At 46.1% G+C, this 17,804-nt stretch overlaps 1 protein-coding gene across 2 annotated transcripts in view; it reads left to right on the forward strand.

The window, feature by feature from the left end:
* Positions 1–2,192: 2,192 nt before the first annotated feature.
* The window catches only part of PTPN11 (protein tyrosine phosphatase non-receptor type 11), a 56,332-nt gene continuing 40,720 nt past the window's right edge, over positions 2,193–17,804 (forward strand). For both annotated transcript variants that reach the window (XM_080940850.1, XM_080940851.1), the window contains exon 1: positions 2,193–2,405. In XM_080940850.1, coding sequence (XP_080796976.1) covers positions 2,392–2,405 — 14 coding nt within the window. In that variant the 5' untranslated portion in view covers positions 2,193–2,391. The remainder of the gene's footprint in view (positions 2,406–17,804) is intronic.

Raw genomic sequence — 17,804 nt, forward strand, 5'->3', positions numbered from 1 at the left:
AGATATATCCTCAGTCTCATTCCTACCTTCCCTTCTTCCTATTTTGCTTTGTTTTATTTTTTGAGACAGTCCCTCTAGATAGCTGTCTTGGAACTTGCTCCACAGATCAGGCTGGCCTCAAACTCAGAGATCCACCTGTCTCTACCTCCCGAGTACTGGGATTAAAGGCATATGCTACCTTGCCTGGCTCCTCCCTTTTCTAAGATCAGCTCTTTGTGTTCCTTCACTGTCTTTCACTTTACACAGAAACCTTTCCATCATTTTCCAAGTACAGGAGATGATCTCTGCCTCAGTATTTTTGCAGTAGCTTCTTTGTTTGTCTGAATTGATATTCTTCTAAATTATCCCTGCAGATTTGTCTTTTACAGACAAGGACTCATCAGTCATTTCGGTGCAGCCTATGCTAAGTAACAATTAAAATGGTCATAAAAGGGCAGCAAGATACCTCAATGGATCAAGGTGTTTTCAGCACAGAATGTTGACCTGAGTAAGATCCCTGGGATTGACTCTAAAGGTGATTTCTGACCTTCACACACTTCACACATGCACTGGCTGAGGCCTGGACATGAGCTGATGCCCCTCCTCCGAGTAATAATAATAAATCAAATTAGAGAAATGATCATAGCCAGGCATGGTGGCCCACACCTTCAATCCCAATATTCAGGAGGCAGAGGCAGGTGGACCTCTGAGTTTGAGGCCAGCCTGGTCTATGGATAGAGTTCCAGGGCTACAGAGAGAAACCCTGTCTGGAAAAGCCAAAATAATAAATAAAAAAATGATCATGCTGTTAGTTCTTCTTACTTTCCCTGAGTTTTGCTTTCCCTGTTATCTACAGCAACTGCAGTCTGAAGCTATTAATTGGAATGTTTAAGAAATAGTTCAGTTTAATAAAAAAAAAAAAAAAAAAAAAAAAAAACCTCGTGTCAGTGTGCAGGTGCTCTTTGGGCCAGAAGAGGGCGTCTGATCTCTTGGAGCTGGAGTTAGTTATGAGCAGCTTGGTGGGTGCTGGGAATTGAAACCTGGTCCTCTGCAGGAGCAGCTAGGTCTCTTACCCGCTGTTCCATCTCTGTAGCTTCCAGTTCGTCAGTTTTATAATTTTACACTTTATTAACATGCAGATGTTTGATAAAACCTCATTTATCTAACGAAGCCCCTCACCCCAATCCCCATAGTAGCATACTGGTACTAACAATTTGGACATTCAAAAGAGAAGTTATGAAGTACTTCTTTGAAGTGAAAAGGTCAGATTTCTTAGTTTAGAGAAAGAATCACTTGTCAAGATTGCTAATCCCGATATGGGTAAAACTGTAAAAGGAGAAGAAAAATTGTGCTAATTTTACTTCAAGCTGCAAAAGTATGGCCATGGTGTATAGGTTGTTTCTTTCCTCAAAAACAAACAATTCCTCCTCTGCCCCTCCACCCGCAAATAAAGGGGTAGGCTGGTGAGACAGCTCAGCAGTTAAGAACACTGTTTTTTCAGAGGTCTTGGGTTTTGTTTCCAGCGCCCACATGGCAGCTCAAAACTGACTGTAACAGTTCCAGGGACTGTTGTTCTCTTCAGACCTCCTTCGGCAGTTACACATATACTTACTTACATGCAATGCTAATACACTAACAACAACAAAAAAAATATAAAAAGTAATACATCTTTTGTTTTTCTTTTCCACAGGGTCACTCTACTTAGCCAGGATGGCTTCGATCTCACAGTGATCCACCTGCCTGCCTCTACCTCCCTAGTGCTGGGATTAAAGACGTACATCACCTTGAGCAGCAAAAGGAATAAATCATAAAACATTATGTATATATGGATGGGTATGTGCACGTGAGTGCAGTGCTCGCGGAGGCACAAGAGGAGGGAGGATCCGATAGAGCTGAAGTTATAGGAGGTTGTGGACCGTCCCTTAGAGGTGTTGGGAACCGAACTCGGGTTCCCCCATCCCTGCTTATTTGCTTGCTTCTTTTTACGTGTGCACCCGCACTAGATGCGTATTGTGTACTCGCACCGACGTGCGGCGTCCCAGTTTAGAAGAATCTCCCAGGCGTTCAGGTGTGTAGCCGCACAGATTAAAAGGAGGAAGCCCTCCCCTACAACCTCCAGCACTGGTCCGGGCCCAGCAAACCGGAAGCAGAAAGTGGTTGTGGCGGCGCGCGATGACGTCACGACGGCGCCGGCGGCAAGGGGCGGGGACGAGGGCGGAGCGGGCCGGGCGGCGGGGCGGCCGCGCAGTGTCCGGGATCCAGGCCTAGCGGGGTTTGTGCTCGCGGCCGGCCGGTCCTGCCCGCACCCGTGTCGGCTCCCGAGCGGAGCCTCGCTCGGGCCCCTCCATGTGACGGCGCCCCGCGGAGCCTGAGCAAGCAGCGGGTCCGTGTGGAGCCGGAGGTGGGAGGAACATGACATCGCGGAGGTGAGCCGCCCGCAGGGGCCGGGCCGCGGCCTGGGTCTTCGCTGCTTCTGTGCTGCTCGGCCGCCGGGGGTTACACCCGGACTCTCCGTCGGCCCTGCGTCCCTGCCACCCCGCCGCCCCGCCCGCGGGTCCCCATTCATTTCCTGCCGCCCCGAGTTCCTGCTCCCGCGGCCCGAGATGCCCGTGGGGACACCAGCGGCCCGGCCGGCCGCCGCATTCCTGACCCATTGCCTCATGAGCGTTGCCTCCTGGGGATTCCGAAATAACCCCACGCTCTCCGGGAGGCGCTCAGGCTACCGCGGGGCCTTCACACGGGACCCTTTCAGGTGCCCCCTTTCCGCGTCCTCGCCCTCTCCCCCAAGTGCCACTAGTGGGGAAACTGAAGCTGTCTGCAACCGCTGGGAGTGTTCCCTCCCCACTGTGATCTTTGCTTTGAAAGGTGGGAGGGAAGGGAACCGTATCTGGTCGTGGACTGGTAACGAGTGCGTTCCCGTTTTACGAATGTGGAAACTGAGGCTCGGAAGTAACGTGCTCGTCACAGGACAGGATTTGAAGCTAAGATCAGGAGGATTAGTGAGTTTCAACTTGAGGGTAACGAGACTCAATTACTGACATTGACGTTGCTCTTACTAGAAGCCGGCTTAACTTGTATCACCACAGTGGTACTAGGTGTGTGAGTGGGGTGGTCTTCCTTCCTAAACATGGCCAGGTTGAGTTTTCAGGATTAAAAACATTGTGGCATGTTACCCTGGTAAGAGGTGGAAAGTGAATCTCTCACTGTGTTGCCCAGGTTAGCCTCCAGTTTACATTCCCTATTACCTCAGCCTCCTAAGTACTGGTGTTACAGGCTGGATCACTATAAGAGTTTGTTTTATTTAGTTTTAAAAATCAGCTTTATGGAGGTAAGTTTCATCTGATTCAGCGTATAATTTGATAAACCTTGACTTCTGTGTACCCTTGAGAGACCATTACAGCAGTCAAGATAATGAACATACCCACCACTCCTGTTGAGGTTTCCTCACTTCCCTCTTGCCAGTCCTCTGCTCTCCCTCGACCACTGTTCTTAGAATTTCATATTAATGGCATTAGACAAACATGGACTTTTCTTTTGGGGGGGTAGAGTCCTGATTTTCGTAATTGAACTTTTTAAAATATGCATTTATTCATTGTGTGTGGACCCATGTCATGGAATGCATTTGTAGGTCCCAGGGATTGAACTCTGGTTGTCAGGCTTGGTAACACGAGCCGCCATACTCCTGCATAGCGTCCATGTTCCGAGATCTATCCATATTGTCCGAGAGTTCATTGCTTGCTGCTGCTGTTTACAGCATTCCACTGTGGGGCTGCTTACGTATTTACCCTTTCTGATGGACCTTGGGCTGTTTCTAGTATTTGTCACTCACATGTGATTCTGTGACTGCTCCTGCAAAGGTGTCAGTCAGCATGGTTTTGCCTCTTCAGTAGCCATCTACAGGTTGAATGGTTGAATTTACCATGTACAGACACTTGCAGCCTGTTTGCAAAAAGGGTTGTCACTGTTTACTTTCCAGTCTTGCTCTGTAAGAGATGCATACAGCTTGTCCATATTTCTGAGTTCTGATTTCCTTGTTTTATAAAGAGTTAGTTTGACTTTGCATGCATGGGTGTCTTGCAAGCACGGGCAGCATGCGCATGCCTCGTTCCCACTGCAGCCAGTAATTGATCATTGTGTTAAGTGGGGGTACTTACTATCTATTCTGTGTGGCTGTCCAGTTGCATGGTTGAAAAATACTTGTCCTTCAACGTGCACATCTGAGCGCAGTACACATACACACACACACACACACACACACACACACACACGTTCACATGAGGAAGTCAAAACAATTGCATTCTAGGGAATGGAACTCAGGTTGTCAGGCAAAGTACAGTTACACACTGAGCTTGAGCTGTCATGCTGGCCTGAGGATCTGAGAACACTCTGAGTTCTGATGGAGATTCAGGGAAGGTCTTTTTGAGGAAGTGATCATAGGAACTGACACTTGGATGGCAAACACTATTTTGATGTTTTACTTAATTATCACAGTAAAGCTAGACAGGGTCTCACCATGTCATACTGGTTGGCCTAGAACTTGCTATGCAGAACAGGCTGACCCTGAGTGCACAGAGATCCACCTGCCTCTACTTTGTGAGAGCCACTACCTCTAGTCCTAAAACAGTTCATTTTGATTAGTATTTCAGATCTTACATTTTCATGACCATTCATTAACCAACATGTGGGTATATTCAGCTTGTTGCCTTCTCAACCTTGAAGGTAAGGAAACTAAAACCTGGAATAATTGAATGGCTGGTCCTGGGCCAGCCAGCTGAGAGGATGGTGAATTTAGATGTCAAAACTGTCCTGTGCCTTTTCCAGTCTTCTCTCTTCAGTTGCTTTCTGTTCCTCTTAAGATACATGTGATGACTGGAGCCCAGGGTGGAATGCTGAGCCGTGCTCAGACTGGAGGGTTCTGGTTTGTCATTGCAGGGCAAGTACATTTTGTCCCAGGTGCTCCCTGGCAGCCACGATGGTTTATCTCCCGGGGGAGAACCAGCAGTGCCTGGGCCTCTGCAGTGTGCCTCGCCGTCCTTATTCATGGTGTGGCCCTACAAAGAGTGGGGTTTGGGCTGGCGCTGCCCAGGGGCACAGGCTGTACCAATTGCTCTCCATTCTTGATTGTGCTCAATGTGTACACTGTTAGGAGATGCACATGATCTTGGAAAGGCAGAGCCAACTCTTGTTTGTAATTGTCACTAGGAGGCCCTGGTAGACATAGGCAGCGACAGAACAATAGGGACACTGAGCTGAGTGCTCTTTGCTTTAGGAAACACAGGCAGCACTTGCCATCCGAGAATGACATTTTTAGGGGAAGGGCAAACAGTGTTGTTGGGCATTGACTAGGGGAGCGTTTGACTGTACCAGGCTTAAGACCTCCCAAATGGGTTCAGAGTTCTAAAGTGCAGCCCAGTTCGTTGTCGTGACTTTGAGAGCTGTGTGTGTGTTTAGTAAAGTTGCTGTGCTTCCTGGCAGTGCTGTCATGGGAAAAGGGCTGTGGATTGTGCATCTTTGCAAGGAGCATTGAGTTTATGGGGGAGTCTGACTTCTTTACCAGCACCAAATGAGTTGGATAAAACTAATACCAAGCTGATATCTGCAGTTGATCAGTGTGTGATAATACCATGTATAGAATACACTTGTTTGAAAGCATTGTAATGTACACTTAAGTGCAATTATGTATGTTTATACATACTTAGGTAATGTGTATGTGGTACTGGCTCAGAACCTTCAAGACCAAGTTCTCAGCACAAGGAGATTTATTTGCCTCAGAGAGACAGAGGGCAAGAAATAAGAGACGAAGACAGGAGTTAGAGGATTAAGGGGGGGGCAGAGGTATTTGTCCCAGAGGACTGCCTCTGGGCAGAGAGGAGACAACTATTGCCCATAGGAAAATGGTGGTTTATAAAGGTAAAAAGGGAAACCATGTGTTAAGATGAGGTATTTAATTTTAATTAGGCATGTTAATTAGGTGAGACAAGGGGGGGGCTTTTGATTGCTGGAGTACAATACTTTGATAGCTGGACCTTGGTAGTCACTCTCCGGAGGAGGAAGTGGCCAAATAAGGGAATAGATCTTGGTGGCTAACTTTAAGAATATAACAGTTATTTAGCAAGTCAGAGGGAATGGGGATAAGGGCAAGACCAGCCAGAGGCAGGCCTGTCAGAGCTGGCTAGAGTCCCTTCATTGTCTACACACATAGTCTGTTTTAATTAATTAGTTTAGAGATAGGCTGTCTGTATTGCTAGACTGGTCTCAAACTTAGAACGCCGCTGCTTCAGTGTCTCGAGTGCTGCCATTACAGGCATGTGCTGCCACTCTATTTCAGTGTTTGTAGTGCTGGCCTTGGACCCAGAGCCTTAGCAGATGAGGCTCTATCATCAACCTACATCCTCAAGTCTGCAGAGGATGTAGTCTACAAGTCTGTCTGTGTTAAACATAATTCCAGGTTTGGTGGGGCACACCTATAATTCTAGCACCCAGGAGCCTGAGGCAAGAGAATTGCTGTGAGTTTGAGGCCTGCCTGGGTGTAGGAAGACATGAACTTAAAAACAAAACCAGAAACAAAAGCAGTAACAAGTCCTTCTTATTGTCTCAGTCCACAGTAATGAAAGGTCTGTCCATTCACTGATGAGTTTATTTTGTTCATTGTGACTGGTCTCATGTAGCTTGTCTGGTCTAAAACTTACAATTAGCTGAGGATGTTTTAAAACTCATGATCCTCCTGCCCCTGCTGCCCCATAGTGCTGGGATTATAGATGTGTGTCACCATGCCTGGCTCATTTATTTGTTTAGTGACAGGGTCTCACCTAAGCCATGTTTACTAGGACTCAAGATCATCTTGCTTCAGCCCCCTGATTGTTGTTATTGGGGATACCCTACCTCTTGTTCACTGAACTCAGGGTGGTTACTGTATACTAGCTCCTGGGCTAGGGCCCGAGTGTTCCAGGTCTTAGGAATTCGTGGTATGAAAGAGCTGAGCTGGGAAAAGTCTCAGGTGTGTTTGGTGAGCAGGAGGTAGCAGGACCTGTGGGACTAGGGGTGCATATAGGATATAGGGTGGGGATTAAACCATACAGGAATCTTTTTTTCCTTTCTTATGCTGGGTATGGAACCTAGGGCCTCTTGCATCTCAGCTTGTGCTCTGCCACTGAGCTACACCCCCCAGCCCTGTCGGTACTCCTAAGGTCTTCAGTGTCATGTGCACCCCAGAGCAGTGAAAAGCCTTAGAAGGACATGATGGGGAGTGGCATGAGCTGATCTGTTTAAAAATATCCTGGCTCCTGGGAAGGCAGGAGCACAGGAGGGGTTCGGGGAGATCAGAAGGAGGAGGCTTTGAAGTGGGGGAGCAGCACTCTGTGGAAATTGGCTTCTGGAGGCCGTTTCCTTTTATTGCCCTGTCATCATCATCAGAGTGGAGATGCTGACCAGTGAGTGGCCAGAAGACAGTGACTGATCTGGACAGAGTGCCTGCTACCCCAGAAGAGCTGCTCTCACGATTTTTTTTTTTTTTTTTTTTTTTTTTTTTGTAGCTTAGATTGCTCGTCACTAATGACTGCTTTTCTTCCTGACTTAACCTTTCTTGATACTCACATGTAACTAGGGGAGGGGACTGTTGTCACCTGCTCAGAGTACCAAGCTGTGGTGTTCCTGCTGCAAGACATGTGATTTTTCTGGGGCTAGAGGTGAGAAGGGTAGAACAGGGTCACTTATTTGCTGGCAAGGAGCTGAAAGGAGACTGTGGACCTCCAACTCTAACCCCTGGCTGCAGCTGCTCTTCCTGTGTCCTGGGGCGGGAAGCTCTCAGAACAGATGTCAGCACTGTGTTGCCTGTTGTTACATCAGCATTTGTTTTACTGAATTCTATCTATTATTACTGTGTGGAGGCACATAGCTTTGATCCTAGATTTTGGACTAACTAATTAATGCAATGCTGCGGACTGAATTTAGGCTTTCCTGCATGTTAGGCAAGTGCTCTACCACTGAGCTATGTGCCTGGTCTCTAATCCAGGATTTATTTAGATTGTCTTTGAATACCCCTACCCCCTTTAAAATATTTTTTTGCATTTTATATCTCTGAGCACACTGTAGCTATCTTCAGACACACCAGAAGAGGGCAGCAGATCCATTACAGATGGTTGTGAGCCACCATGTGGTTGCTGGGAATTGAACTCAGGACCTCTGGAAGATCAGTCAGTGCTCTTAACTGCTGAGCCATCTTTTCAGCCCCTGTATACCCTTTTAATATGTATACTTAACTTATCCCAGCCTCTATGGAACTGGGGATGACCTTGTATTTCTCAATCTGTCTGCCTCCACCCTGTGCATGCTGGGATTATAGACTCATACTTTCATGCCAGATTTTGTTTGTTTGGTGTTTTGCAACAGGGTCTTCTGTACCCAGGTTGGCCTCCAAGACTTTCTGTGGAACAGAACTGGCCTTGAACTTACAGTCCTAATTGCTGGGCTTCTGCCTGGCTGAATGTAACTCTTGCAGGGTTATGCCCTTTATTTCAAGTCCTCCCAGGAGAGGGTTTCTGGGTAGTGGGCTTTAAAGCCTGTTTCAGAAGCTGACTTGATGCTCTTTTTCATAAGTACCTCTGCTGGGGATGCTTGGATGCTCGTGCATCACATCCCAGCCATCCTCCAGAGTCTGTGGGTCAGTAAATATCAGCCACTTCATGATAAACTCAAATGAAGTTGTGTGTGTCTCTAGTATAGACACACTGTTCTGTGTCGGTGCTACTATGGCTGGTTTGTGGGATAGTCCCTACTGTGGTAAACTCTGTAGGTATCAGGTGGGAAGAAGAACATTTGGAGATCTTTCTTGGTTGTTTCAGGACCTAATGTCTGAAGTACTTGAGCCAGAGACTCAGGTGGTCCATGTTTAGAGTCACAACACTGGGGTGGTGGAGGCAGGAGGATCAGGAGTTTGAGACTGGCAAGCTTGGGCTACATGAAACCCTGCTTCAAATCAAAACTGGCAAAAACCCATAAACAGTCCCCCAGAACTAAAAACAAGTGCTGGGCCTTGTAGAAGGCCCTGCTTGAGCTTCACATGCCTAACCAGCTGAATTCAGTCCTGACTTCCACAGTTGCTTTCTGGCCTCTGTGGTGTACTGCGGCTTGCAGCCATACTCACACAGACTTCATACACATAATATCAGATACGAAAACCGAAAAGCTCCATGAGTGCACAGAGCCCTCCAGGCTAGTCTACACTTTCCTCTTCAGCCTCTCACTAGTCTCCCAGCTAACATCCCAGCGGCTGGATCTACCCGCATCGCTCCGCACTAGTCAGCATGCTACCATCTGCAGAGCTAGCTTATTATCCACATTGTGTATGGGGGGAAGGCTTTGCTCATCAGAAATGCTATTTAGAAAATTAGCTAAGAGCAGAGTTGAATGTATATTCAGGCTCGGGGGAAGGCATATAGCATGGAAACTTCGATTAGTAAAGATCTATTTGAAATACCGCAGGGACAGTCCCGGAGCCACACAGAGAAGCAAAGTGTCTGGAAAGACAGTGGAACTGAAATGACACACTAAACGGCTTGTGGGAAACGATCCTAATTACACATGAGAACTCTGTCCCTCTGGACATTACAGCGGGTGGGAAACTAATGCTTATTAAACATGGCCTGTGTTGGACCTCTGCACTAAATACTGGTTCCTATGGTTCTCTCAAACATTACTCTCATCTGCTTACTTTCAATAACAGGATGGGCATAATTATAAGTTGTAAATGAAATACTGCAGTTTATTTAATAGAAGGGTAAGGAAAGGGCCACCTGCCCTGTCGCCTGCTTCTGATACCGCTGAGGGGTAAAGGGATGTTTACTGGACCTCACCTGAGGCATGAGGTGGCTCTCACAGTCCCTCCTACACTTTAGTCTCTGTCCATAGTGTCCTCTAGGGAAGAGGAGACTGAGATAACCAGGGTGAGGCTCCACCGAGGCCTGGATTAGAAGTAGCAGACTAATGGTTAAACTCGTTCTTAGACTACCTGTGGTTGCTTACTATAATACAAGCAGTTTGGAGGTTGAGGCAGGAGGATTGCAAGTTGGAGGCTAGCCTAGGTTACACAGTAAACCCATGTCTCAAAAAAAAGTTGTTTTAGTTGTTTTGGCTTTTTTTCCCTTCGTCCCTTCCTCCCTCCCTCCCTCCCTCCCTCCCTTCCTTCCTTCCTTTTCCTAAGTCAGGGTCTCCCTGTGTAGCTCCAGCTGTCCTAGAACTGACTCTGTAGACTAGGTTGGCCTTAAAAAAAGTTACCTTTATAGTTTTTATAGTGTTTTAAAAATATAAAAGATTTTAAGGGGCTGGAGAGATGGCTCAGTAGTTAAGAGCACTGACTGCTCTTCCAGAGGTCCTGAGTTCAAATCCCAGCAACCACATGGTGACTCACAACCATCTGTAATGGTATCTGATGCCCTCTTCTGGTGTGTCTGAAGACAGTGACAGTGTACTCACAAATACATTTAAAAAATCTTTACAAAGTGTTATTTTTATTTTTATGTGTATGGGCATTCTGTTTGTATGTATGTCTATGTGCTGTGTGCCTCTGAGGCAGCCAGAACAGGGCATTGGATCTCCTAGGACTGTTTTTACAGATGGTTATATATTGGCTCTACATTTTAATTGGAGATAGGATCTCACCTTGTTTTTCAGACTGGTCTGGAACAGTTTAAGTAGCCCAGGATGACCTTTAACTTTATGTAGCTCAGACTTGCCTTGTATTTGTAGTCCTCCTGCCTCAGCTTCCTAATAGCTGAGATTACAGGAATGTCACATGCTCGGCTTCAGCTGTATGTTTCCTTTTTCTCCTCCTCTATGGTGACTTCTGTGCAGCCTTGCTGTTTGGGAATAAACAACATAACATTATTACCGCTTTTATACACATTGAAATATCTCTTTGCAGTTAAATTGCACCTTGAGAAAACTTGGGGTTGGAGGCTTAGTGGTTGAAAGTACTTGTTACTCCTGCAGAGGACTGTACGCACATGGTGGCTAACTCTGGCATCCGTAACTCCAGTTCTAGGTGACCAGCATCCTCTTCCTGAGTCTTCCTCTCCAGAGTCCCCAGGCACTGCAGGCAAAACATCCCATGCATAAAATACAAATAAAATCTCAAAACCAGACAGCTCCCTTCCCCTAAACAAAACCAACTCAAACTCCAGACCTGCATTTTGTCTTCTTTCTTTTTTCTTTTTCCTTTTTAAAAGATTTATTTATTTTATTTATATGAGTACACTGTCTTCAGACACACCAGAAGAGAGCATTGGATCCCATTACAGATGGTTGTGAGACACCATGTGGTTGCTGGGATTTGAACTCAGGACCTCTGGAAGAGCAGTCAGTGCTCTTAACCCTGAGCCATCTCTCCAGCCCTTTCTTCTTTCTTGCTTGAGTGTTTAGGCCTAGAAGAATAACATAATGTTTTGGCCTTATTCTGCATATTTAATTTTATAAAAATAAAGCTCATGTTAATAAATGAAAATGAATACACATACACACACAAACACACACATACACACACACACACACACACACACACACACTAGCTTCATGGAAAGGAATTCCAAAGGAGGGTTTTTTTTTGTTTTGTTTTGTTTAGCTGTTAAATGCACTTAGTAGAAATGATGGCTTTCTTTTTGTAGTTCAAGGTCAAAGGTGAAGTTTATCTCCTGTGTCTGTATTGACCTCTGGAGAGCTGTTATGGCTGGGTCTTTTCCTGCCTGGTTGAGCACAGTGGACCTTCCCAGTTATGTTGGAGGATCTTCAAACCTTTGCCTTGGGTCTGTTTGGTGCTCTTCACCATATAGTCCATTTTTAGCTGCTGGGTATGTGGAAAGAACCTTGGCCCCTATTTTATGTTTGTATTGATTATGAATATACACCCCTGTATAAGGCTGGGCTAGGGACAGAATGGGACCAGTGCTGTTAGGATGCCATGCAACAGTGCAAAAAGAGATGCCTAAGCAAGCGTTCGTTCCCTCCAGCCATGTTATATAAAATATGGGGATGTGCTGGTCCTCACGACAGGCTTTGGAACAAGCTTGTAGCTTATACCAAGTCCTTAGCCACTTTCTAAATTTGTGCTTTTTGAGAAAGGATCTCATGTAGCTCGGGCTAGCCTTATACTTTTTATGTAACTGAGGTTGCCCTTGAATTCCTGATCTTTCTTCCTTCATATCTCTGCTGACTGTTCACATTCTTATTTCTTCAGTACCTTGTAGATGGGAACTTCTTAGCTGCATGTGTGCAGTATAAGGGATGTACTCGAGTGAGTCGATAATACATTCTCTACAATCAGAACTGCTGGCTCCATTGAGTATGCAGTACTGCCCCTGTAGAATTGCTAATTCAGCCTTGAGATCTGGACTAGGCACTGAATTGTGTATCCCCCAGGGGAAGGGCCCTAATAAAATCTAAGATTTTACTGTGGGTTTTTAAAAAAAATTTTATTAAAATTTTTTATTTTGTTTTAAAAATTTGCTTTCTTATTTTATGAATGAGAGAAAGTGAGTGTGGTTGTTGGCGTTTGTCCCTGGGTGTGGCTGGAGGACAGCATTCAAGAGGTGGCTCTCTCCTTTACCATGTTGGTTCCAGAGGTCTAACCCTGCTTTTACCCTGAGTTCTGTGGACCAAACTCAGACTGTCAGCTATGAGGGGAGCCGCTTTTACCCACTGAGCCGTCTTGTTGGCGTGTAGTATTTTCTTCTCTAAAGTCAGTGCTCTGCTTCCAAAGCTGAGTCTCTGGTCTGGCCTGTGCATGACACTGGCCTTACACTAACTCACTTCACCACATGACAACGCTCACTCAGGTTCATCTCTAAGCATTGGCAGGAACTTAAACCCACAATGGAAAAATCTGGCAAATTTAACTCCATCAAGAGGAACTTCTGTCAGAAAAAAACAGCTGAGGAAGAGGGGACAAAGCCTGAGGTAGCTGCTGCTACACTTGTATCTAAGGGCTATTGTCTGGTTACATCATGAGTTCCTGCACACTGACAAGAAAGACTTCAGAAGGGGAAAAGTCAAGAGGGTCAAGATTCAAGGTCATCTTCAGCTAGCCTAAACTCATGAAGCCCTATCTTAAGAACACTAAAAGACAAACGCAGAATTGGAGAAACTGACAGCTCAGAAAGGAAATGGGCGGACTGGAAACTTGAAGAGGTGTCAAAGATGCAAATTGAGATGGAACCACTTTCCACTGGTCAGAGGCACAGGCAGCTTGGTAATTTATGCAGTGTTGCTGAAAGTGAGGGATGGAGTCTCACGCATTAGTGTGCCTTCCTAAGGCAGTGGCAGTATTTGTCACCATAGAAGTTAAGGGCTGGGGATACAGCTCAGAGTTTAACATGTGCCAGGCTGGTTCAGTCCAGTAGCACACATGTCTACACAAAAAAGAATCCCTTAAAGTGGGGCCTAGTGGCACATGCTTTGCAGATGGGGTTAGGGGGATCTTTTGAGCTTAGTGTTGCCTGGCAATAGCGTATCCCTGTATCAAGACAAAACAGCTGAAAACTGACTTATGTAGATTAACCTCATTGATGAATTCTTGTGGAGAGGAGCGTGCTTGCCATGGTGTACATGGAAGTCAGAGCATAGTTTTATGGAGTTGACTTTCTTCCACCTTTACATAGGTTTTGGAGATCAAACTTGGAGTGCCAAGCCTGAATGGCAAGCAAGCACTTTACCTGCTGAGAATCTTTCGTGTGTGAATGTGTCTAAAGGTGACTAGCATTATCGTGGGGCTGGCCTCCATTTCTCCCCTCCCTGCCTCCCTCCCTCTCTCCCTCCCTCCCTCCCTCTCTCCCCTTCCCTCCCTTCCTCTTTTCCTCTTTCCCTTCCTTCCACCTCCTTCCCTTTTTCCTTTTCTCTTTCCTTCCCTCCATTTCTTCCTTTCTTTCTGAGATAAGGTCTGGCTTTGTAGCTATGGCTAGCTTGGAACTTGCTGTGTAGATCAGGCTGGATTCTCCTACTCTGGGATTTCATATGTGCACCACCATGCCTGGCTATCCTTTTGGCTTTTTCAGACATTCTTGCTGTGTTGCTCAGGCTGGCCTCTATGTGTCAGATTTGCCTGCCTCAGCTTACTCAGCATTGATATTATAATATGAGCAGCCATAAGCAACTATACAAACCTTTATATCAAGGGTCTGACTCATACAATAGAATATTGTATACTTACGAGAAAGAGTGGACTCCTACAGAAAGACCTTCAAGTTTTAGGCTAAAAGGTTGGGCTCCTTCCTGTGTGTGAGTTTCTCACAGGTGACATGGAGGAAGCATGTCTAGCACATGTGCACACAACCTCATGTTGTTTCGAACATGGAGATATACATGCATAAGCTGCTAAAGACCCCGAAACCCAATTAAAATTACTTGTATGTATGTATTTGTCGGGCTACATGTAGGAGTGGGTTCTCTTTCTTCCTTGTGGGTTTGATTTTTAGGCTTGGTGTCAAGTGTTTCTACTGCAGGGCTAGCTCTCAGCTCTGACTGTAGTTACTTCTGACAAGTTCAGTTGTGTGTCTGACGGAAGCTGGGTTAGAGTCTCTTCTCTTCCTTTCCTCCTTGCTCTCTTTGAGTGGGATGCCAGGATCTCACTATGACACCCTTGCTGGCCTGGGACTCAGAGACATCATCTACCTCTGCCTTCCAATTGCTGGGATTAACAGCTTGTGCCACCATGCCTGGCTGGCCATCTCCTACCTTCTCTTGTGGACCTTGGGATTGTACTTGGGCTTGTGCATGCATGGTAAGCCTTCTGCTACTGATCCGAAACTGGAGTTCTCTTTACAGTTTTTTCTTTTTTCTTTTCTTTTCTTTTCTTTTTTTTTTTTTTTGGACAGAGTCTCACTGTGTTGCTCAGGCTGGCTTTGAACTCACTTGGAAGCTTTGAACTTGGGGTCTTCTTGCCTTCCAGGTAACAGGGTTATAGTCTTGCACCACCAGACCTACCTAGTTCCTACCTATCTGACCTGTCACAAATGAATTAAAAAGATTTTAGAAAGTATATTTATCTTCTCATTAAGATCCCCAAAGATACTGAATTTCAGAAGGGCAGGGGCTGTGGCTGGCTCAGTGGCCGTTAGAGAGAGCTTGTGGGGTGCCTGTGAAGTTGAGGACTCAGTTCCCAGCATCATATCCTCGTCTAAATAGAAAATCTGGCATGGGCTGCATACCTATAACTCCAGCTACTTGGGAGGCTGAGGCAAGGAGAAGTGCTTGAGCCCAGAGTTCAGGGACAGCTTTGTAGTGAGGCATAGTTTTAAAAGAAAGTAGTAGATAAAGAAGTTTTTAAACTGCCTGTCTTTATGAGTACAGGACCTGAGTCTAACTCCTCATACCCATGTTAAAACAAAAGCTGGGTGGTTCTGCAGTGCTGGCCTGTGCTAAGAGTCTGGCTGCTCTTGTAGAGGGCTTGAGTCAATTTCCAGTAGAATATGGGAACTCATGGCAGCTCACAGCTGTCAACTGTCTATAACTTCAGTTCCAGGAGATCGAACCCCTCTTCTGACCTTTACTGGTACTAGGCACAGACACAGTACACATACATGCATGCAAGCAAAAATCTTGAAAAGCAAAAATAAGTACATTTTAAGTTAAAAAAGCTGGAAGTGGTGGAGTGTGTAGAACCTTAGAACTTGACTGCAGGTCAGTTGCTAACCTCTTTGGTGTAACCTGGGCAAGTGAGCTCTTGCCTCAAAAGACAAAGTGGACAGTGTTCAAGGAACAACCTTTGTATGTGTATAATATTCATGTATGTCTGCATGTGTGCACACAGACTGACAGATAGATAGACACAGAGCCCTAACATCTACCCAGGTGAGATGAGGAATTAGTATTGAATAGGGGTGAAAATACAATGAATTTGCCAACAGCAGTTAATAATACTCATGAGGATGCCACCACCAGGAGGCTGAGGATGAAAGTCTCAACTATAACACTGGTTGGCCTGGAACTGGCTGACCAGATCTGCCTGGTCAGTGACAGATGTGAGAACTTGTTTCATTTTAATCTTTAGATTTTTCTTTTTTCTGGTGTGCAGCATCTACATATGTGTGTGCATGTAAACATGGAGGTCAGAGGCTGGCGTCAGGCGTATTTTTCCGTTGCTCTCCACCTCATTTTTATTTTTTGTTTTCTCTAGATAGGGTTTCTGTATAGCTTTGGCTGTCCTAGAACTCACTCTGTAGACAAGACTGGCCTCAAACTCAGAGATCTGCCTGCCTCTGCCTCCAGGTGCTGGGATTAAAGGTGAGGCATTACTGCTGAACTCTCTTCACTTTGTTTTTGAGAGCTGGTTTCTCAATGAATCTACAGCTCACACGAAAGTGGAAGAACCATCTTCACAAGGTTTTGGCTAGAGTGTCAGGCCAGCAAGCTCTAGGAGCCTTCTGTCCTTCTGTCCTCACCCTCCAGCACTAGGGTTACACACGTCCCCCTCGCACTTTACACAGGTACTGAGGATCTGAACTCAGAGCACCATGCTTGCATAACAGGCACTTTAATAAGCTACCTCTCCAGTCCTGATGTATTATCAAACACCCCCACACAAGAGAGAACAGTGGGGACAGTAGAGGCCACCAGGTAAGTCACAGGGCCCAGGCTGAATAACTAACTGCACAATGAAGCGACTGCTACACCCACTGCCTTCATCTCAGGAGGACTAATAAGGACCCTGACTCCAGAGTCGAGGTTGGGATGCTTTACTTCCATAGAGACAAGGAAGTAGCCTCATAAATTGGGGGCTAGAGATAGCCTAGTGGTTAAGAGCACTTGTTGTTCTTCTAGAGGACCTGGGTTCAGTTCCCAGCATTCATGTGGCAGCTTACAACTCATCTCAGAGGATCTGATATTCATTTTGGCCTGAGTGTACTACACACATCTGATAAACCAGCAAAACACCACACATAAAAAGAAATCTAAAAACTCTGGTTGTGGGCGTGGGCTTATAGGTGAGTTTGCAAACACTACTAGATGTCCATCATCGTAATTTAAAGATTAAGGGCTGGTGAGATGGCTCAGTGGGTAGAGGCACTTGCTGCTGACCCTGCTGACCTGAGTTCCATCCTTAGGAGCCACATGTTGGAACACATGGTAGAAGGAGAGACCCCCCATCCCCCATCTTGTCCTGTAATCTGTACATGAGTGCCATGGCTTGAACACACCCACGCAAAGAGATTTAAAAAGAAATTTGAATCTTACTACAAACGAAAACTTTGTAGATCACCTAAGAGCTAAAGTGAACGTTGAAAATGATGGCCAGAGCCAGGCTTCGTGCCAAGCCTGGAACCCCAGCACTAGGCTGAGACAGGAGGATCAGGAGTTTGAGGCTAGCCTGAGCTATAAAATGAAACGAGTCTCCAAAGTGAAAGCAGAAGCTGTGCCCCATCCAGCTGATCCTGACAGAACTTTACAGTCCAAGCCTCTGCTTAGAAAGGATAGATTGGCACAGGAGGAGTAACCTTGGCTAAGTCGCACAAACACAGCAAAGGTCAGTCTGGTCAGTTTCTGAGAACAGCAGGCAGAGAGGCCGGGGTGGGTGTGGGGCCCTGTTTGCTCCTCTTACCTGTGAGAGGCAGGGACTCTGTCACCCACATACAGATGAGGTGAATGGAGGCACAGAGACTGAGGAGCTTGCCAAGGCTTACCTTGAGTTTCTAAAAATTTATTTATTGTATGTGAGCACACTGTCGCTGTCTTGAGTTTCTGATCCTCTTGCCTCCACCTCCTGAGGATCAAGGTAGGCACCGCTGTCGGCCATAGGAACACCCAGGTACTGTTAGACTGTTGTGTGCCATAGAAACTACATG

The sequence above is a fragment of the Micromys minutus genome (assembly GCF_963924665.1).
Source record: "Micromys minutus genome assembly, chromosome: 29".
Classification (NCBI taxonomy): Eukaryota; Metazoa; Chordata; class Mammalia; order Rodentia; family Muridae; genus Micromys; species Micromys minutus.